The 22,500-nt window shown below is 40.7% G+C and overlaps 1 protein-coding gene across 5 annotated transcripts in view; it reads left to right on the top strand.

Moving 5' to 3' along the window:
- Positions 1-22,500, top strand: part of LOC132155314 (phosphatase and actin regulator 1-like) — a 49,989-nt gene that overhangs the window by 1,123 nt on the left and 26,366 nt on the right. The window contains exons 1-6 of one of the 5 annotated variants that reach the window (XM_059564197.1): positions 7,755-8,083; positions 9,446-9,607; positions 11,244-11,324; positions 12,335-12,415; positions 17,986-18,228; positions 19,644-19,830. In XM_059564197.1, coding sequence (XP_059420180.1) covers positions 7,837-8,083; positions 9,446-9,607; positions 11,244-11,324; positions 12,335-12,415; positions 17,986-18,228; positions 19,644-19,830 — 1,001 coding nt within the window. In that variant the 5' untranslated portion in view covers positions 7,755-7,836. Of the gene's footprint in view, positions 1-7,754; positions 8,084-9,442; positions 9,608-11,243; positions 11,325-12,334; positions 12,416-17,985; positions 18,229-19,643; positions 19,831-22,500 lie in introns of those variants that run through there. The other 4 variants (XM_059564196.1, XM_059564198.1, XM_059564200.1 and 1 more) reach the window with 4 other exon arrangements.

Raw genomic sequence — 22,500 nt, 5'->3', positions numbered from 1 at the left:
TCTGAGTAGATATTGCTCTACAGTACATGATTGAACTATTAAACAAGTATGTTCTATTTCATTGACATTCCCTTTAAATTATGATAACTATATTTCTAAACGTGTCTAAAATTTCTAAAATGTGGTTATGTATATGTTAAGCTCAACATTGACGGATCAGTTCACGTTGTTTTCAAAGCTCTCTGAGTTTCTTTCTTCAAACAGATGCTGTATCCATTGACTTCTGTAGTATTTTGATTATTGAAGTCAGTGTGGACCAGAAACTGTTCGGGTATCAATATTTGTCTAAAGATGTTCTTTTTTGTTAAACAGAAGAAAGAAACTCATAAAGGTTGGAAAAAAACATGAGGCTGAGTAAATGATGACAGAATTTTCATTTCGGGGGACTGTCCCTTTAAGGGAAATGTTCCATTTGAATATTTCACAAACATTATAGGAATGTTGCTTTTAAATCCTGCTTGAACCAAGACGAACGTTCTCCTAAAATGTTTCAGACAAACATTCCATAACCAATATATAAACTGTGTTTTTGTGCTAATGTTTCTGAAGATGATTAAAGAGCAGGTGGTGTTACTGGAAGAGTGTTTGCTCCTGACTTCGAGAGGACACTGAGAACGTTCCCTGTTAGCTGCGAGAGTGTTTCTCATCACACTGCTCTTTGTCTCGAAATGCACTTCCAGAGATTCTGAGTCATTTAAATATGCCTGTAGATTGACAGCAGGAAGTGTAGTGTGAGATTTACTCTTTGTGAGTTAACTTCATGTCCGTTCCACTGCTCCTGGTGTGTGTGTGTGTGTGTGCGTGTGTGTGTGTGTGCGTGTGAGTGTGTGCGAGTGTGTGCGTGTGCGTGAGTGTGAGTGTGTGCGTGTGTGTGTGTGTGTGTGTGTGTGAGTGTGTGTTTGTGTGTGTGTGTGTGTGTGTGTGTGTGTGTGTGTGTGTGTGTGTGTGTGTGTGTGTGTGTACTGCAGTGATCCGGGTCGCACATCTACAGCGGCGTACAGATGGAAACCAGGTTCAACATAGATTATAATGACATAACTCCCTCAGAGGCACAAATTAATGAGAGGACTTCTCTATCGCCCTACTTTAATATCTAATTAAACCATGAAGCGCATGTGTGTGTGTGTGTGTGTGTGTGTCTGAAACTGTCTTGAGTGCTCTAGATGAGTGCTGGACTCTACCACATCCTCAGAAGACTGTTAAGGACTTTACTAAGATTCTGATACTTTATTAAGTAATGTGGTGTGTGAAACAATCAGGACAGCAAAAACACTTTAAAGGGTCATGAACTGACAAATCAAATTCCATTGATCTTTTGACATATAATAGGTCATTGTACTATAAAAACATCCTGTAGGTTTCAGAACTTAAAACTTTCATGTTAGACTAAAAACATCTTATATTAAAGCCAGTCTTCCAAAATGACAGCTTGTGGAATGTGTGGCTAAACGCCGCCTCCACAGAAGATCAACACCTGCTTCTAAAGCACTGCCTGTTTAGCCCCGCCCACCGATTCTACATCACTGCCTGTTTAGCCCCTGTTTAGCCCCGCCCACCGATTCTACATCACTGCCTGTTTAGCCCCTGTTTAGCCCCGCCCACCGGTTCTTCATCACTGCCTGTTTAGCCCCGCCTACCTATTCCAGCCAATCAGAATGGCTCACAAAACCGGTTGTATTTCCCTGTGGGTTACGTTTTTGGCAAACAGTATTTGACTGGAACATTTGTATTGAAATATTTTATCCATTTTACATTCTACCAATGATGAAACTGTGCGAGATGTTGAGTTTTGTGTTTATACTGTATAGTGATTTTCAAGATCAAATCGTGTATACTGCATATCATTATTTTAGGTATACGAGTGGCATATTTCACATCTTGATATTTGGGATAGGGTCATTAGGCTAGTTTGGTCACACAAGTGAATTCATGTTAGTGAAAATATATGACCAGTCATGACATTATTTGTACTATAGTGGTTGACAAAGAAGGGTTCATGAAATGAACTTTTTTTGTTGTGTTTATGTGTGTGTGTGTGTGTGTGTGTGTGTGTGTGTGTGTTAACAATTAAAGTACTTGATGTGGTAAACAGGGCTCAAGTATTAGAGAAGGGCGAGAAAAACTCAAAACAGGATAGCGATAGAATGTATTCTGGTGTTTAGCTGACAGCTGTTGCTTCATGAAAACCAGACGTATGTTTGTGAAATCTGATATTCAACATTTCTTAGCAAAGCATGCACACCTGAGCGACACACATATTTCACAAACACAAAATTAGTGAAATTTTGTGACAGTTGAGGTGCTGCCACACACTGCTTTGGTTTCATCTCCACTCACACACAATTATTTTATTTTTTTCCATCATTTACCAGGAGCATGGTGTCTTTCAGACTGAAATCATGTGCAGGGGGCAGATGTGGAGCCTAAAGAGACAGTTCACCCAAACATGAAAATCCTGTCATCATTTACTCAAACCTGTATGATTTTCCATTAATAAGTGGAAAATAAATGAAAGATGACATGATTCTTTATTCTTTGATTCACAAGCAGCAGTCCTGCAGAGACCGTCAGTCTGTTACCATGGAGACAGAACTCAATAATCTCATCATCAGCACAGCTTCATCATCTTTAGTTTATAAACTGGGTAGAGTAAAATGTTTTTAATACAAGCTTTTCAGTCAAATATTATTTATGCAGCATGTCAAACCTTCAACCGGTGATAAATATAACTCACAACAGCAGTTTAAAGTAGCCCTGGGCAGCTCCAAGCCTCCTGGGGTTTCTAATGCTTGGCTTCTCTCAAGTCTGCGCTTGATGCATGCTCAGTATGAAGAACACACGCGGGTACTTTCATGTGTCCTCTGTACTTGAGTTCTTCAGCTGTTTTGAACCCCCAAACAGTCCAGATTCCCTTCGCTTTGATCTGATTTTGTTCAGATTTTCGTTCTTCAGTTTTGTTGAGGTTTGAGTTGATGTTGTGACACTGGTTTTAATGGCTGCTATACCTCAGGTCACCTCTCCAAGTATATAGTCCCTGCAGCAGCTCAGGTCACAGGTCACAGGTCACTGAACGAGTGACACTTGCTCCTTCACAATGAGACACAAACACACTCTCTCTGCTCCTCTTTACATCACAACTTTAAAGAAGCAGCTGAAGACACTTCTTAATTACATTTACATTTAGTCATTTAGCAGACGCTTTTATCCAAAGTGACTTCTTTGCAAGTACTTCAGCACTCCATCACGATATTGACAAGCAACTACAACTGTTTTTTTTCAATGGGACTATGCCCTTGTTTTAAACTTTATGCATGTATATTGAATGTTCAATAAGTTAGAGAGTAATATTTGTACACCAACTTGTACATCAAGGGGAATTAAAAATCCTTCTCTTCTCTGAATCTCTCCTCTGCTCTTTGTTTGTTTCCTAATAAACAGTGGCTCTGTGCCAAATCGCTCATGCTCCTCTATTGTAAGTCGCTTTGGATAAAAAGTCACATCAGCAGTGATCACTGCCTCTCCCTCGTGTTTTCTCCATTGTCTCTGAACACAAGTGCCTTCTGGTGGCTTTGTTCTGGAACAACTGAACACCCTGAAGAGTAAAGTCAGATCAGCCTCATGTCTTCCTCTCCTCCCAAGATCATGCACTGCATCTGATTTATCAAATACATCTAAAGGTCAGGACTGCATGCAACAGTCAAGATCATCTGTGTGTGGGGCGAGAGTCTGGCTCGGTTCACACTTCTTCTGCTCTGAAGTGCTGAACTGTCCCTCAGTAGTTTAGATTTGAGCCATTCACCTGTGATATGCTTTTGGTGTGCTAGATTCAGTTAAATACAAGTGTCTGCTAGATTAATAGTGAATGTAAATGCAGTCAGAAGAGCATGTGGGCGGAGTCTTTCTGCCAGTGCACTGCAATATAGTTCATAAATAAATTTAAAATGTACGTATAAATGTACTGAAAAATCAATTAAAGACATAATCAACCAGATAATGAACACTATTAACAGCAATTATTATATGATGCAGTCACACTTGTAGCAATATTTGTTAGTTCTGTTTGTTGATTCAAGGTTAGCATCATCTGGGATCCTCTGAGGGTCAGCATCATCTCTTCTCAGGTGTTCTGGATCCAGACTGGAGCTTGTGTAAATCCTAGTTACCACGGGATGAAGATCCAGCAGAAACAGAGAAACAAATAGAGACATCATTAGCATAGCTGCTGTTCCAATGAAGTAAAATTAATTAGTTTAACCCAAGCTAATGAATTAAAATGCACATTTGATCAGATGCAATTTAAGAGATACATTATTCGAATGCTTGGCGAAAGAGATGCGTTTTTAATCTAGATTTAAACAGAGAGAGTGTGTCTGAACCCTGAACATTATCAGGAAGGCTATTCCAGAGTTTGGGAGCCAAATGTGAGAAAGCTCTACCTCCTTTAGTGGACTTTGCTATCCTAGGAACTACCAAAAGTCCAGCGTTTTGTGACCTTAGGGAGCGTGATGGGTTGTAGCGTGGTAGAAGGCTAGTTAGGTACGCAGGAGCTAAACCATTTAGGGCCTTATAGGTAAGTAATGATAATTTGTAACTGATACGGAACTTAATAGGTAGCCAGTGCAGAGACTGTAAAATTGGGGTAATATGATCATATTTTCTTGACCTGGTAAGGACTCTAGCTGCTGCATTTTGGACGACCTGTAGCTTGTTTATTGACGAAGCAGGACAACCACCTAGAAGTGCATTACAATAGTCCAGTCTAGAGGTCATGAATGCATGAACTAGCTTTTCTGCATCAGAAACAGATAACATGATTCGTAGCTTGGCAATGTTTTTAAGATGGAAGAATGCGTTTTTTTGTAACATTGGAAATATGATTTTCAAAAGACAAATTGCTGTCTAATATAACACCCAGATTTCTGACTGTAGAGGAAGTAACAGTACATCCGTCTAGCTGCAGATTGTAATCTACAAGATTCTGTGTAGTGTTTTTTAGTCCAATAATTAATATCTCTGTCTTATCCGAATTTAATAGGAGAAAATTATTGGTCATCCAATCTTTTACATTTTTAACACACTCTGTTAGCTTAGATAATTGGGAAGTTTCATCTGGTCTCGTTGAGATATATAGCTGAGTATCATCAGCATAACAGTGGAAGCTAATCCCGTATTTTCTAATAATATTACCAAGGGGCAACATGTATATTGAAAATAGAAGGGGACCTAGGACAGAGCCTTGTGACACTCCATATTTTACTGGTGATAAATGAGATGAATCTCCATTTAAATAAACAAAATGGTAGCGATCGGACAGGTAGGATCTAAACCATCTTAGAGCCTGCCCTTCAGAATCAGAATCAGAAAGAGCTTTATTTCCAAGTGTGCTTGCGCATACAAGGAATTTGTTTTAGTGACATAAGCTTCCAGTACACAGAGACAACAACACACAGAAAAAAAAGAAAAAGAAAAAAGAAAAAAAAAATTAGGCAAATAAATAAGTGTATAAACATTTGTGCTATAAATGATATTGGAATTGGAGGGGTAACAAATAAATATAAGGATATTGCACATTTTTATTGCATAAGCATAAGTGGGGAACATTTAACTGTTCATGAGGTTGAATACCTGTATAGTTTTATAATCGATCTATGAGTATGTCGTGATCTATGGTATCTATTTAAGATACTTTGTGCTGTATTATGTCTGGATGTCAGATAGCAGATGGTTTGCTGTGTTTCTGGAGTCTGTGGACTCCCGCTGCTCTTTGATGATCATGCTGACCTTAAATGTCCTGATAAAAGCACACTATACTTCCCGAGACCTCCTCATATGTCAGCAGCTCTCAGTTACTCAAAGCGCTTTGAGTACAGTCTCAGAGTTACGCAATCGACTCAGCCGTTCTCCAGTTCTCATCCGCAGTAAGACCAAATGAGATTACGGCAGAAATGAGGGATCAGAGCTGATGTGTTTTAGTTGCCTACGGATAGGAGAATGATGAATGTGTTGGTTGTTCGTGGTCTGCTGCTTGTGCTGCTGGTGTGTGCGGTCTACATAGGCACCCTCTGAAGTGCATCCTTATGAGTGACCGCTTTGAAACACAACTCATGTGAAGAGTGTTTCTCACAGAGATCTCACAGGAGACTCCCTGAACAAATGATGCTATTAACATCTCACTACCCTTAAGCATTAAAATTCAAAAAACACACTGATTCCAGCAGCACTCGCTCTCTTCTCTCCTCCAGTGTGTTTTAATTAAATATGTACAGTATATAGTCTGTTGCGTTGTGTGTTTCGGAGTGTGTGTTAATTTACATGCGGTCAGCTCATTTTCGATGGAGACAATAGAAACAACCATTTTTCCTAAATGTTAAGACCGTCAAAAAAAAACTTTTTCCATGTTTTTAACATTCCATGGATGTTAAAGGTTCTTTATGAAGGCATCAATGCCAATAAAGAACATTTCTAAGAGTGCACTCACCCATAAAGCAGCTAACTAATTAACTGAGTTTAATATCTACTCTTCTGCATGTATGTACACACAGGGTTTGGTGTCTGAAATCGCTGTGTCTTTCTTAAATGTCTGCAGAGCTCAGGTTTGAGACGGTGACTCATGCTGAATCATGTCTTCATGGCTGGTTTTGTTGAGTCATGGAGGTGCTGCGGACTTCCATTCACTCCTAGCTTCATTCCTTCTCAGATGGCCAACCATCACAAGCACTCACAAATCAGGCAACCAATTTGACTTCATTTACACATGCAATTGTATTCCAGACACTATTTTAGTATCATTTTATTATAACATTTAACCTAACATGTCAACAACAGAAAGATCAGGCCCTTTCTAACAGAGCATGCTGCACAACTTCTTGTCCAGGTCCTGGTCATTTCTACACTGGACTGCTGCATGCTCTTGTGGCTGGACTTCCATCAAGCACAATCAAACCTCTACACATGATTCAGAATGCAGCGGCACGACTGAACAAGTCTCGTCAATATTAGAATATTTAGAAATGGAGAAGTTAACAGGATAGATTTTATAAAGGATTTGGCCACCACTACAATTTAGATGTCTAAAATAACATTTTACATAAATTACAATTTGTATTTATGATAATTAGAATGCCACCAAACAAATTAAACATGGACATAATGAGGTCAAGTGGTATGCTATCATTTAAAAGGTTAGAGTAGCACTGTTTGGAGGCAGTATATAGCAATAAATGATTCAAACTCTTACAAATGCTCCAAATGAGCTCTTACAAATTACAGTAGCTAAAAACTTTAATGTTCAATTGATTATTTAGATCAGATTATTTAACATTTTTACCCAGTTTTGTGTGTACTGATCAAGTGAGGAGTCAAAAAAAGATGTTAATAATACTGGAAACAGAAGGTCAAGTCAAGAACATTGCTCTGTGGATACAGTAGTGTACTGCACATTTCAGCAGATGTACTCCATGCATACTGAAACTTTACATGCTGCAGAAACAGCAGGACTAGTATGTTAGTATGATGAACACGTTTGGGTATGGGGGGGGGCAAACATCACAGCGGCTTCAGAATAATTCAGTTTATAACATGTCAGTGTGTGTGTGTGTGTGTGTGTGTGTGTGTGTGTGTGTGTGTGTGTTGCATCACTGTAGTGTTTCATCAGCTGTGAAGTCCCACACCGTGTTCCTATGGTTCCTGGTATCTCTGGGGCTCAGAAGTGCTGTACAGACAGGCAGCTCGCTGGGATTGAGACACGGCCCTGCTGCAGTTCAGTGTGTGCTCCACAGGGGGCGTTCACTCAGCGGAGCTCGAGACTGAAGCGCGTTCATCATCATCATCATCATCATGTCCACGGCGGATCACACAGTCATGCACGGCATCTGGGGCAGGAACGCGCCCGCGGAGAACGCGATGGAGACGCCGAAGAACAAGGGCTTCAGCCTGATCAGGATGATGTCTCCAAATTACAGGAAGGAGAACAAGAATCTAGCACAGCAGCATCACAACATGCCCTTCATGATTCACTGCCACATCGGTAAAGAGATCAAACACATATGCAGCAACTGTAGCCGCGGCAGCCACGCGCAGCACGGTGAGTAACGACGCGACGCGACGCGAGCGGACAGCGCTGTTCACACAGGACGCGCTCCTGAGCTCCGCGTTCAACTTCTTTAATTCTTTGGTTTTCAACAGTATGTACATTTTGTACTGTTCTTGATTTTGCTGTTCTTAGTTATTGCTTATTGTCCTCATGTACACACGTGACCAGCGCACATGCGTCGCGTAAAGCGCCAGGAGCGTTGCGTTTTTAATAAGGTGTGTTTAAAGAGCAGGACTCGAAACCGGTTTGGAGCATCTGTGTGTGAACGCTGCCAAAAGAGCCGTTCACAAGGGATTCGTTTTTTGTTATATTTTTGCACACATTTGCATATTGTTTTAATTATTATTGTAAATTATACATATTGGTTTATAGTGCAAATAGTTGCAACATTTACTGCACTGTTATTTTACTGTAGTGGCTGATGATCTGAAGTCTTGCATATTCTAGGAATATAGTTTCAAAGTCAGGTGTGTGTTGTTTTGCCTCACTGCCGTTTTCATTGGTCAACTCAATCAGCGATGTGTAAACAACTCTATCTAAAATTGAAATGTGTATGGAATCAAAATGGACTCTCTTTAATTTAACACACAATACTTGTCTTGTGGTGAACAATCAATTCATGCAAGATTATCCAGAGGGGAAAACATTGTTTATTCTTGAAGTGAAGTACATCACAATGCTCAATTCAGTCACAACTTTGAGTTCACACTGACTGTAAAGTTAGTGTTAAGGGAAGGGTTAACTGGTTCGAACTGGTTTGGGGAAAATCACTTGTTTTGTTAGCATCTAGCGTGTGCTTGAAGAAGTGTTGCAGTTGTGTGTATCTGAGGGGGTTTGTACTTGTTAGTTTGTGAACACATGTTTGTTCATACAGACAGTGATCTAGAGTGATCAAACTACAGACCGTTTTGACCAGTGACCGTGTGAACAGGTTCTCGAGATCAGGTTTCATCCTCCAGTCGTGAGTCTTGGTGAAGTCTCAGGTGAAAGTGTGACGGTCAGACCATCAGCAAACATGCCGTCATAATAAATCCACTGTTTAATCCTCTTTGATTAATGTGCATCACACGTGTTAATATGATTAGGATGGAGCTATAAATGCCCTGCTGTTCAGCACGTGCTCGTCACGTTGTGTCTTCTCTCGAGCTGTGTGTGTGTTCAGGTGGAGCTGTGCGGATGCTCTGCTGTAGTGGAAGTGTGTGTGATGTGTGTCAGTACTGTGCGTCTTCACTGTATTTGACCTACTTCTGTTCTGCATTACTCACACTGGCACAAAATGAGAGACAATGTAGAGGCTGAAGCTGTTTGTTCTAGTGCATGATCAGCTTGAGACTCTGTGTTCCTCTACAGCAGAGGAGGTGGAGAAACTGGCCTCGATCCACTCCGAGTCCCTGGTGTCCGGATCACACGCAGCACCCATCCACTGCAGGAGCAGGTTTGCCACTCTGGGACGCCTCTTCAAACCCTGGAAGTGGAGGAAGAAGCAGAGTGAGAAGTTCAAGCAGAGGTCAACCGGTAAATGCTGTTCTATTTCTGTTAAATATTCCCTATATAATAAGACAAATGCATAATAATATGTACATTTAGATTCATGCGTTTTGCAGGCGGTTTCATCCACAGTGACTTGCATTGCTTTCAGATTTAATCAGTTCTCGCATTCCATGGGAATCAAATCCATGACCTTGGTGTTGCTTGCACTGTATGGTTTCATTAATCTTGCAAAAGAATGGGTTGTGTTTAATTTCTCCTGCTTTGGTCATCTTCTGTGTCTGAGTGTAGTGTGTTAATGGGATTCTGCACGGCTTACAAAATCTTAATTCATCCTTCCACAAATGAAGGCCTTAATCTGGAGCAGAAAGTCTTTAATTCATAAAGTCGTGCCTTTAAAAGTCGCATACACTGCAAAGCATGAATCTCTTCCTCAGTGTTCTTGTCTCGTTTTTTAGTACAAATATCTAAACCTCCTTAAATCAAGATACAGATGCTGGAGATCCAAGATTGAGTAACTGAACAAAGTGAAGTGAGTTTATGCTTGAAACAAGAGAAACATCTGTCGATGTGAAATGAAGATTAGAGTTAGATGTATGCAGCCAGCAGAACAATGTGGATCACTGCACAAGATCTGTCCTCCATCAGAGGGTTTGTTCTGAGGACAGATGTGTTTGCATCTGGCAGCACTGGTTTCTGAAGTCCAGCCGGCCTGTTGTGATCATGTTATGTGTGTGTGTGAGTTTGAAAAACAGTGTGAATTTACCTCTGCATCGTAACTTACACACTTACATGAATCCAGTATAACGTTAGGAGGAATAAATGAGAGCGTTTGCTCTCTCAGTGATGGCACAAACCTGAAAAATGGGAGAAATCATCAGCATATCATGAATGTAAAATACTGAATCAAATGCATTGTGACAATTAGTAGTAATATTTCCAGACGACTGAGGAGCCGCTTGGGTCTGAGATCAGAACTGTTCAGAGGGAATAATTCTCAAGTGTTGTGATGACGAGTGACTGCAGTGTGAACATCTGTCTGATAACTGACTTTATAAAGCCTCACAGGTCAAATAATAGTCAGATAGATCTTTGTTTTGTATTATATTTGATCCTCCAGCCGTTTATGACTCACATAGTCTGATACAGTGAGAATATGGAGGAAAAAAACAGCTCCGTTTTAATCAGAGACTCAAAACCAAGGAAACATGAATTTGCTGCAGATGCTGATGTAAATCAGTGAGATGTTTCTAACAGTAGAGCAGATACTGATATAAACTGATGAAAATATAACTCTTTATCTACAGTAATGAGATGAGATGTAAATGATCCGCACATATAACACAGTGATGGAGAGCTGAAGAAATCAAGGCTCCTCAGAAGATGTGAGATGTTCTGGAGGCTTGTGAAGATCAAGATTCACTGATTGAGAGAGAAACTGGATGTGAACACTGTACTGATAGAGTTATTGATCAGTGTTCTCTAGAAGCTTATATCCTCACACGACACATACTGACTCCAGATCAGCCCTCAACACACATCTACTGTAGCACTCACTGAATATGGATCACGACACACACCATCTGTCTGGCATCTTCTGGCTGTGAGGTCCGAGATCATGAGCGCTCCTGATGTTCTTCACCTGGGGTTTGTGTGTTTTCAGCTCTGGAGAGGAAGATGTCTGTGCGTCAGAGCCGAGACGAGCTGATCAAGCGAGGAGTGCTGAAGGAGATCTTTGAGAAAGGTTCTGTTTCTGTTTATCTCACATCTGACATTAACACACATTAAAAACATGTTCACATCACGCATGCAGTCAGACAAACATGAAACCTTCTGAGCCGCAGCTATACTGAAAGCCCAAAACTGATGTTTTTACTAACTGCATTTGTAACTGCAAATTTCATCCAAATGAAATAATTTTAGAAGATGAATTATGGGCTACTTTGAAGTTTCTAATGGTACTTTTTTATTTTATTTTTAGTAATGTTTCATAATGCATCACATCACAGTGTTTTGTAGGGTACTTGCACAGCGTGGCTAATGCATCATTTTCAGACAGTTTGGAATGCATACAATAATATAGACCTTATTATACATTTAGAAAATCATAATGTCTACTGATTCCTAACTTTCCATATAGAATTACATTTATAAATGTAATAACAAACAGGGAATCTGATTCTCCCCGATCTTTTGACATATAAGCAGTCACTGTGCTATAAAAACATGCTGTACGTTTCAGAATTTCCTTGGTGCTAAAAAGGGAATCTCTTTCTACTTTCTGCTCTTGTATGATGAAAGCAGAACTGGAGCTGCAGTTCTGAGATCAGTACACTGTGTTCATCTATAAGAGCAGATCTGAGTATAAGACCACAATCAGCACTCTTCACCGTTAGCTCACTTCATCTCATAAACACTTTCCAGAGAGCTCCACATGTAGTATTATTGGACATGCAGAGAGCCGGCCAATCAAAAGAAGAAAAAAAAAACATAAACTGTGAAATGTAAACTCAGAATACAGGAAAAAAATATATATTTTGAGATTAAAAGTCACAGTTACTTAAATTTTTTTTCATCCAGTGGCAGAAATGATCTTCCTTATTTAACAGTGTTCAAAATAAAAGGTTAAAATAAAATGTTATTACTAAATGATGTCTGTTATTTCATGTGAATATCCTGCTAATATTATAAGTACAGCTCAGAATAATAATTTGCAGAAATGCAGCTGATTGACGTGTGTTTGTTCTGGATCAGACTCCAGAGCGACGGCTGTGACTCCAGAGAACAGACTGCTGTCTGACTGTGAGCGGACCGCAGAGGACAGACAGAGGACCGGTGAGTGTGTGTGTGTGTGTGTGTGTGTGAGCGTGAGCGTGTGTGTGAGCGTGTGTGAGCGTGTGTGAGCGTGTGTGAGCGTGTGTGAGCGTGTGTGAGCGTGTGTGTGTGTGTGAGCGTGTGTGTGTGTGAGCGTGTGCGTGTGTGAGCGTGTGCGTGAGCGTGTGCGTGTGTGTGAGTGAGTGAGCGAGCGTGTGTGTGTGTGTGTGAGCGTGTGTGTGAGCGTGTGTGTGTCAAGTCAAGTCAAGTCACCTTTATTTATATAGCGCTTTAAATAAAATACATTGCGTTAAAGCAACTGAACAACATTCATTAGGAAAACAGTGTCAATAATGCAAAAATGATAGTTAAAGGCAGTTCATCATTGAATTCTGTGATGTCATCTCTGTTCAGTTAAATAGTGTCTGTGCATTTATTTGCAATCAAGTCAATGATATCGCTGTAGATGAAGTGTCCCCAATAAGCAAGCCAGAGGCGACAGCGGCAAGGAACCGAAACTCCATCGGTGACAGAATGGAGAAAAAAACCTTGGGAGAAACCAGGCTCAGTTGGGGGGCCAGTTCTCCTCTGACCAGACGAAACCAGTAGTTCAATTCCAGGCTGCAGCAAAGTCAGATTGTGCAGAAGAATCATCTGTTTCCTGTGGTCTTGTCCTGGTGCTCCTCTGAGACAAGGTCTTTACAGGGGATCTGTATCTGGGGCTCTAGTTGTCCTGGTCTCCGCTGTCTTTCAGGGATGTAGAGGTCCTTTCTAGGTGCTGATCCACCATCTGGTCTGGATACGTACTGGATCCGGGTGACTGCAGTGACCCTCTGATCTGGACACAGACTGGATCTGGTGGCTATGGTGACCTCGGAATAAGAGAGAAACAGACAAATATTAGCGTAGATGCCATTCTTCTAATGATGTAGCAAGTACATAGGGTGTTATGTGAAGTGTTCCTGGTTCCGGTTTACCTAATTAATGCAGCCTAAAAATCCTTTAATGGATTTGGATAATAAAAGCATATTAGTATGTTATGTGTATGCCAGGTTAAAGAGATGGGTCTTTAATCTAGATTTAAACTGCAAGAGTGTGTCTGCCTCCCGAACAATGTTAGGTAGGTTATTCTAGAGTTTAGGCGCCAAATAGGAAAAGGATCTGCCGCCCGCAGTTGATTTTGATATTCTAGGTATTATCAAATTGCCTGAGTTTTGAGAACGTAGCGGACGTAGAGGATTATAATGTGTATAATGTCTAAGCGTGCAGAACAACCACCCAATAAAGCATTACAAAAAATCTAACCTTGAGGTCATAAATGCAAGGATTAACATTTCTGCATTTGACATTGAGAGCATAGGCCGTAATTTAGATATATTTTTGAGATGGAAAAATGCAGTTTTACAAATGCTAGAAACGTGGCTTTCTAAGGAAAGATTGCGATCAAATAGCACACCTAGGTTCCTAACTGATGACGAAGAATTGACAGAGCAACCATCAAGTCTTAGACAGTGTTCTAGGTTATTACAAGCTGAGTTTTTAGCTCCTATAATTAACACCTCTGTTTTTTCTGTTTAGCAGTAAAAAATTACTCGTCATCCAGTTTTTTATATCGACTATGCAATCCATTAGTTTTTCAAATTGGTGTGTTTCACCGGGCTGCGAAGAAATATAGAGCTGAGTATCATCAGCATAACAGTGAAAGCTAACACCATGTTTCCTGATGATATCTCCCACGGGTAACATATAAAGCGTGAAGAGTAGCGGCCCTAGTACTGAGCCTTGAGGTACTCCATACTGCACTTGTGATCGATAGGATACATCTTCATTCACTGCTACGAACTGATGGCTGTCATATAAGTACGATTTAAACCATGCTAATGCACTTCCACTGATGCCAACAAAGTATTCAAGTCTATGCAAAAGAATGTTGTGGTCAATTGTGTCAAACGCAGCACTAAGATCCAATAAAACTAATAGAGAGATACACACACGATCAGATGATAAGAGCAGATCATTTGTAACTCTAAGGAGAGCAGTCTCAGTACTATGATACGGTCTAAATCCTGACTGGAAATCCTCACAGATTTTTCTCTAAGAAGGAATATAATTGAGAGGATACCACCTTTTCTAGTATCTTGGACAGAAAATGGAGATTCGAGATTGGTCTATTATTAACTAGTTCTTTGGGGTCAAGTTGTGGTTTTTTGATGAGAGGCTTAATAACAGCGAGTTTGAAGTTTTTGGGGACATATCCTAATGACAATGAGGAATTAATAATAGTCAGAAGATGATATATGACTTCTGGAAGCACCTCTTTTAGGAGTTTAGATGGTATAGGGTCTAACATACATGTTGTTGGTTTAGATGATTTAACAAGTTTATACAATTCTTCCTCTCCTATAGTAGAGAATGAGTGGAACTGTTCCTCAGGGGGTCTATAGTGCACTGTCTGATGTGATACTGTAGCTGACGGCTGAATGGTTGCAATTTTATCTCTAATAGTATCGATTTTAGAAGTAAAGTAGTTCATAAAGTCATTACTGCTGTGGTGTTGGGAAATGTCAACACTTGTTGAGGCTTTATTTTTCGTTAATTTAGCCACTGTATTGAATAAATACCTGGGGTTATGTTTGTTTTCTTCTAAAAGAGAAGAAAAGTAATCAGATCTAGCAGTTTTTAATGCTTTTCTGTAGGATAGGTTACTTTCCCGCCAAGCAATACGAAATACCTCTAGTTTTGTTTTCCTCCAGCTGCGCTCCATTTTTCGGGCTGCTCTCTTTAGGGTGCGAGTATGCTCATTATACCATGGTGTCAAACTGTTTTCCTTAACCTTCCTTAAGCGTAAAGGAGCAACTTTATTTAAAGTGCTAGAAAAGAGAGAGTCCATAGTTTCTGTTACATCATCAAGTTGTTCTGAGGTTTTGGATATGCTAAGGAATTTGGATACATCAGGAAGATAACTTAAAAAGCAGTCTTTTGTGGTAGAAGTGATGGTTCTTCCATACTTGTAACAAGAAGTAGAATTTACAATTTTGGCTATATGAAGTTGGATGGTATATCAATTCCATGTGACAGTATTAAGTCTAGAGTATGATTTTGACAATGAGTAGGTCCTGAAACGTGTTGTCTAACACCAATAGAGTTCAGAATGTCTATAAATGCATTATCAACATGGATATTAAAATCACCAACTATTAAAACTTTATCTGCAGCCAGAACTAACTCGGATGTAAAATCACCAAACTCTTTAATAAAGTCTGTATGGTGCCCTGGTGGCCTGTATACAGTAGCCAGTACAAACATAACAGGGGATTTATCATTAACATTTGTTTCTCTGGATAATGTTATATGAAGCACCATTACTTCAAATGAGTTATACTTGAAGCCTTCCCTCTGAAAAATATTGAAAACATTGTTATAAATTGAAGCAACACCTCCCCCTTTACCTTTTAGACGCGGCTCATGTTTATAACAGTAATCTTGGGGGGTGGACTCATTTAAAATAATGTAATCATCAGGTTTTAGCCAGGTGTCTGTCAAACAGAGCACATCTATATTATGATCAGTGATCATATTATTTACAAAAAGTGTTTTCGTAGAAAGGGATCTGATATTCAATAAGCCAAGCTTTATCATTTGTTTATCCATATTGCATCTGTTTTTTTATTTGTTGAACCTCAATTAAATTGTTAATCTTAACTTGGTTTGGACGTTTTTTGTATTTTCTAGTTCGGGGGACAGACACAGTCTCTATAGTGTGATATCTAGGTGAAAGAGTCTCTATGTGCTGAGAATTAGCTGACCTCTGTGACGGGAGGCGGCTAGCAGACGGTCGGTTTAGCCAATCTGTCTGCTTCCTGACCTGGGCCCCAGTTAGTCAAGTATAAACACTAAGACTATTTGCCATATTTCTAGAGAGAAGAGTGGCGCCACCCCAGGAGGGATGAAGACCATCTCTTTTAAACAGGGATGTGAGCGTGTGTGTGTGTGAGGGCGTGTGTGTGTGTGAGGGCGTGTGTGTGTGTGAGGGCGTGTGTGTGTGAGGGCGTGTGTGTGTGAGGGCGTGTGTGTGTGTGAGGGCGTGTGTGAGGGCGTGTGTGTGTGTGAGGGCGTGTGTGAGGGCGTGTGTGTGTGTGAGGGCGTGTGTGTGTGTGAGGGCGTGTGTGTGTGAGGGCGTGTGTGTGTGAGGGCGTGTGTGTGTGTGAGGGCGTGTGTGTGTGTGAGGGCCTGTTGTGTGTGAGGGCGTGTGTGTGTGAGGGCGTGTGTGTGTGTGAGGGCGTGTGTGTGTGTGAGGGCGTGTGTGTGTGTGAGGGCCTGTTGTGTGTGAGGGCCTGTTGTGTGTGAGGGCGTGTGTGTGTGAGGGCGTGTGTGTGTGAGGGCGTGTGTGTGTGTGAGGGCCTGTTGTGTGTGAGGGCGTGTGTGTGTGAGGGCGTGTGTGTGTGAGGGCGTGAGCGTGTGCGTGTGTTTGCGTGTGCATGTGTGAGCGTGTGCGTGTGAGAGCGTGTGTGTGTGTGTGTGTGTGAGTGAGTGTGTGTGAGGGCGTGTGTGTGTGAGGGCGTGTGTGTGTGAGGGCGTGTGTGTGTGTGAGGGCCTGTTGTGTGTGAGGGCGTGTGTGTGTGAGGGCGTGTGTGTGTGAGGGCGTGAGCGTGTGCGTGTGTTTGCGTGTGCATGTGTGAGCGTGTGCGTGTGAGAGCGTGTGTGTGTGTGTGTGTGTGAGTGAGTGTGTGTGAGAGCGTGTGTGTGTGTGATAAAATAAATAAATAAATGGTTTGCTCGCTAGTGTCCACATGGAAGAAACGCTTTGAGCAGAATATATCAGTAGAAATTGCTAAACTCAAACTTGCATGTGTATTCAGCTCATCAGAGCTCTCTCTCTCTAATGAAGAGAGCGTGCAAATGGTTGCCAGGTTGGGAAGATTAAGTAAACCACTCCGCAGAAAATGTATCTGTGTATCTGCATTACTAATGTAAGATATTAACAGAAATGCCAGATTAAAAAGGATAACCGCCCCCCACCCCCCAGGGTCAATAACCAGTGGGCAAATATTGCAAATATTATAATAAAAAAGTGTAATAAATCGAGAAAAGCAGAAATCATGGCTATTTGAGGAGTCCATCTCGAATGGCATGTTATCAGAATTATTCATGTTTTTATCAGTGTAAATTATGAAACACCTACTGATGCACTATTCTCACTCTCATTGTCATCTCACACGTTTTTGAATGTGTTTGTTGTTTACCATTTATCTGTGGAGCGGATTTTACAAAACCAATATCTGAGGAAAATACTTAAATCTGATTAGAGTGATCAGTGTCTGTGTGTATTGTGATGATAGGACTGAAGGACTTCAGAAGATAATTACAGCACATGAAAGTTTTAACATAGCATGAAATTGCTGCTTTAGCTGCTGGCTGTTTTTAATGAGTTCAGCTTAGATAACGAGGTGCTTCATGAGCTGAGTAATGTGCTTTGATCGGCTGTGTCCAGCTCAGATCGTCCTCTTTCTCCTCAGAGTTAGCAGGCATTAGAGTCTCATGGGACAGATGTTCCTCATGTTTCTAATGGTGATGAACGCTTTGTTCCTCAGCCACCGTTGAGTTCCGTGCGGCTCTGGACGGAGGACTCCGTGCTCAGGAAAACACGCTCAAGTCGCTCACACTTCCTCCCAAGAAAACCGTTACCTTCCCCAGTGACCTTCAGGAGCCACCGGCCAAACCTCAGCTCATCCACAAACAGCCTCCCGCCCTGCCGCCCAAACCCTTCTCCAGACGGACCAATCACAGCACAGGTGAGACACAGACCTGCTCCAGACTGACCAATCACAGCACAGGTGCGACACAAACACAATCGTTTCGAAAGTTTCAAACCAATAAGACTGGAAGTGAACAAAATGAAATCAGTTTAGGCTTAAAACAAGAATAATTATGTCATTGGGGAGTGAAAATGTGTTTTCCCCTTGAATTAAGTTGTTTTTTCTGTGATCATTGGCAGATATTTGTTCTTGTTTAAATCATAAACTCACATGTAAAATTTTGCAGAAATGTAATTTAGTTTCTCCAGTAAATGTGTTGTGATTCAGGAATGCTTTGAAGTGGAAACATGACAGAAACAGTGAAGAAGAGCAGCTCTGTTTACAGAACATAGATTCAAGCCTTGAGGGGTTTTATTCAAGAAGATTCATTAAAGTGGAGATCTGTCTGAAGTTGTATTTTCAAACTCTGCTTCCTAGACATTTACATTTAGAGAACTTTATTCTGTATGTTATTCCTTCAGTTGTGAATTGAATAAAGACTTGATTTGGTCTTAAATGTACCATTAGTCAACCTGCAGAAACCCTGCAAAGATACTGTAATGAAAGCAGAGAGATTTCTGTCCCTCATTAAAAATGTTCGTAAAGACATCGTTCACTCAGTCCATATGATTGAAGTCATTTAATACAAGTGTGTTGAAGAGACACAATCACTACATAATAAACAGATTTCATTTATTCACATATAAACTCAAGTGAAGTGATGTGTGGCCAAGAACAGTGACCCATACTCGCAATATGTGCAAATGTGCTTTGATTAGTTTGAAGCAATTAAACATTTGAATCTGTTTGAACCAGTGTTATTTTAGTACCATTGATATGATAGTGTTTGTCAATAATTAGATTTTTTTCAGTATAAATTTAGTAATTGTGTTGTGACTCATATATGTGTGTGTGTGTGTGTCCCTGCAGCACAGAAGCAGGCATCAGTAGCACAGGTATATTTGGAGCAATAGACAACAATACATTGTATGGGTCAAAATTACTGATTTTTCTTATATGCCAAAAATCATTAGGATATTAAGTAAAGATCATGTTCAATTTATATATTTTGTAAATCTCCTACTGTAAATGTATCAAAACTTAATTTCTGATTAGTAATATACATTGCTAAGAACTTCATATGAACGACTCCCTCAGATTCCAGTTGTATCTCAGACAAATATTGTCCTTCTAACAAACCACACATCAATGGAGAGATGATTTATTCAGCTTTCAAATGATGTATAAATCTCCATTTTGACCCTTATGACTGGTTTCATGCTTCAGGGTCACATATATTGTATCTTTCAGTTCATGTTTATCATATTTCAGCTGATGAGAATGTTATTGATCACGAGTGCTGTAATGTGGATCTAATCTCGTGCACAGATGAGTGTGGGGTTGATGCCCCGAGGATCATGGGTGTTTCTGATGTGCTGTGTGTGTATGTCCAGACCCGTGTCAGACGCTGAAGGTGTCGTGTCTGCAGGGAAAGCCGTCTCCTCCTCTTCCTCCTAAGAAGCTGATGCTGTACTCGTACTCCTCCTCAGCGCTCTCGTTCGCTCCCTGCAGTCACCCGTCGGACCGCATCATCGACGAGCTGCAGAAGGCTCTGGCGCTCGCCATGCAGAGACTCGACAGGTGCGTCTCATCTAATCATCCTTCTAATACATTAGAATGCATCATGCAGAGAATCAGCATTGGATTTGATAATCCCAGTGTCTGCATGCTGTGCACAGAAAACGCCTGCTGCTCTCATTACTGTACAGCAGAACATCATGAGATTCTATGAAACACACACGTGATATAACAGAGGACACAGAGTATCTGCAGTGGGACGGGCGACCTATACATGAGAGTACAGTTCAGTGCAGCTTGTGCTGTTTAAAGTCCTGATAGCTTCACAGAGTTCACTCAGTGATGCATGCCCATCAAACACAGTGCAATAGTTCAGTTTTTAAAATGCAGTCATTCTAATTTTGAATGTACATTTAAAATTCTACATGTAACGGTAGTAAGTGTATTTTTAAGGGAATGCTAAGAGTAAAGGGAGTTAATGAATATAAATTTGTAATATAACTACAGGTGCTGGTCCTATGATTAGAAAATCTAAAAAAGTTGATTTATTTCACTAATTCCATTCAAAAAGTGAAACTTGTATATTATATTAATTCAATACACACAGACTGATATATTTCCAACGTTTTTTTCAATTTTGATGATTATAACTGACAACTAAGGAAAATCCCAAATTCAGTATCTCAGAAAATTAGAATATTGTGAAAAGGTTGAATATTGAAGACACCTGGTGCCACACTCTAATCAGCTAATTAACTCGAAACACCTGCAAAGCCTTTAAATGGTCTCTCAGTCTAGTTCTGTAGACTACACAATCATGGGGAAGTCCAAAAGACGACCATTGACACCTTGCACAAGGAGGGCAAGACACAAAAGATCATTGCAAAAGAGGCTGGCTGTTCACAGAGCTCTGTGTCCAAGCACATTAATAGAGAGGTGAAGGGAAGGAAAAGATGTGGTAGAAAACAAGTGTACAAGCAATAGAGATAACCGCACCCTGGAGAGGATTGTGAAACAAAACCCATTCAAAAATGTGGGGGAGATTCACAAAGAGTGGACTGCAGCTGGAGTCAGTGCTTCAAGAACCACTACACACAGACGTATGCAAGACATGGGTTTCAGCTGTCGCATTCCTTGTGTCAAGCCACTCTTGAACAACAGACAGCATCAGAACCGTCTCGCTTCAGAAAGGACTGGACTGCTGCTGAGTGGACCACAATTATGTTCTCTGATGAAAGTAAATTTTGCATTTCCTTTGGAAATCAGGGTCCCAGAGTCTGGAGGACGAGAGGAGAGGCACACAATCCACGTTGCTTGAGGTCCAGTGTAAAGTTTCCACAGTCAGTGATGGTTTGGGGTGCCATGTCATCTGCTCGTGTTGGTCCACTGTGTTTTCTGAGCTCCAAGGTCAACACAGCCGTATACCAGGAAGTTTTATCCAAGTTTAATATCCAAAGCGACATACAAATGAGGACATTTGACAGTGGAAGCGATCAAAAACAACAAAAAAAGCAATGATATATAAGTGCTATAACAAGTCTCAGTTAGGTTAACACAGTACACGTAGCATGGGATTTTGAATAATATAATAAATAAAAAGAAAACGGATAGAATTGCATAATAAATGAAAAGAAAATAGAATACAAAAAGATTAGAAAGGTAGTTAGATTTTTTTTAAGAATAGAATTAGAATAGTGAGTGTTAAAGTTAGAGGGTCCAATAAAGATGGAAGAGATGTGTTTTAAGCCGATTCTTGAAGATGGCTAAGGACTCAGCTGCTCGGATTGAGTTGGGGAGGTCATTCCACCAGGAGGGACATTTAATTTAAAAGTCCGTAAAAGTGACTTTGTGCTTCTTTGGGATGGCACAATCAAGCGACGTTCACTTGCAGAACGCAAGCTTCTAGAGGCACATAAGTCTGAAGTAACAAATTTAGGTAAATGGGTGCAGAGCCAGTGGTAGTTTTGTAGGCAAACATTAATGCCTTGAATTTTATGCGAGCAGCTATTGGAAGCCAGTGCAAATTGATAAACAGAGGTGTGACGTGTATTCTTTTTGGCTCATTAAAAATTAATCTTGCTACCGCGTTCTGGATTAATTGTAACGGTTTGATGGAATTGGCTGGAAGACCTGCCAAGAGAGCATTGCAATAGTCCAGCCTGGACAGAACAAGAGCTTGAACAAGGAGTTGTGCAGCATGATCCGAAAGAAAGGGCTTGATCTTCTTGATGTTGAATAAAGCAAATCTGCAGGATCGGACAGTTTTAGCAATGTGGTCTGAGAAAGTCAGCTGATCATCAATCATAACTCCAAGGCTTCTAGCTGTTTTTGAAGGAGTTATGGTTGATGTGCCTAACTTGATGGTGAAATTGTGATGAAACGATGGGTTTGCTGGAATCACAAGCAGTTCTGTCTTGGCAAGGTTGAGTTGAAGGTGATGGTCCATCATCCAGGAAGAAATGTCTGTTAGACAAGCTGAGATGCGAATAGCTACCGTCGGATCATCAGGATGGAATGAGAGGTAGAGTTGAGTGTCATCAGCATAGCAGTGGTATGAAAAGCCATGTTTCTGAATGACAGAACCTAATGATGCCATGTAGACAGAGAAGAGAAGTGGTCCAAGAATTGAGCCCTGAGGCACCCCAGTAGTTAGATGTTGTGACTTGGACACCTCACCTCTCCAAGATACTTTGAAGGACCTATCTGATAGGTAAGACTCAAACCACTGAAGTG

Source organism: Carassius carassius, chromosome 12 (genome assembly GCF_963082965.1).
Source record: "Carassius carassius chromosome 12, fCarCar2.1, whole genome shotgun sequence".
NCBI lineage: Eukaryota > Metazoa > Chordata > Actinopteri > Cypriniformes > Cyprinidae > Carassius > Carassius carassius.
This window is presented reverse-complemented; position numbering and strand designations above follow the sequence as displayed.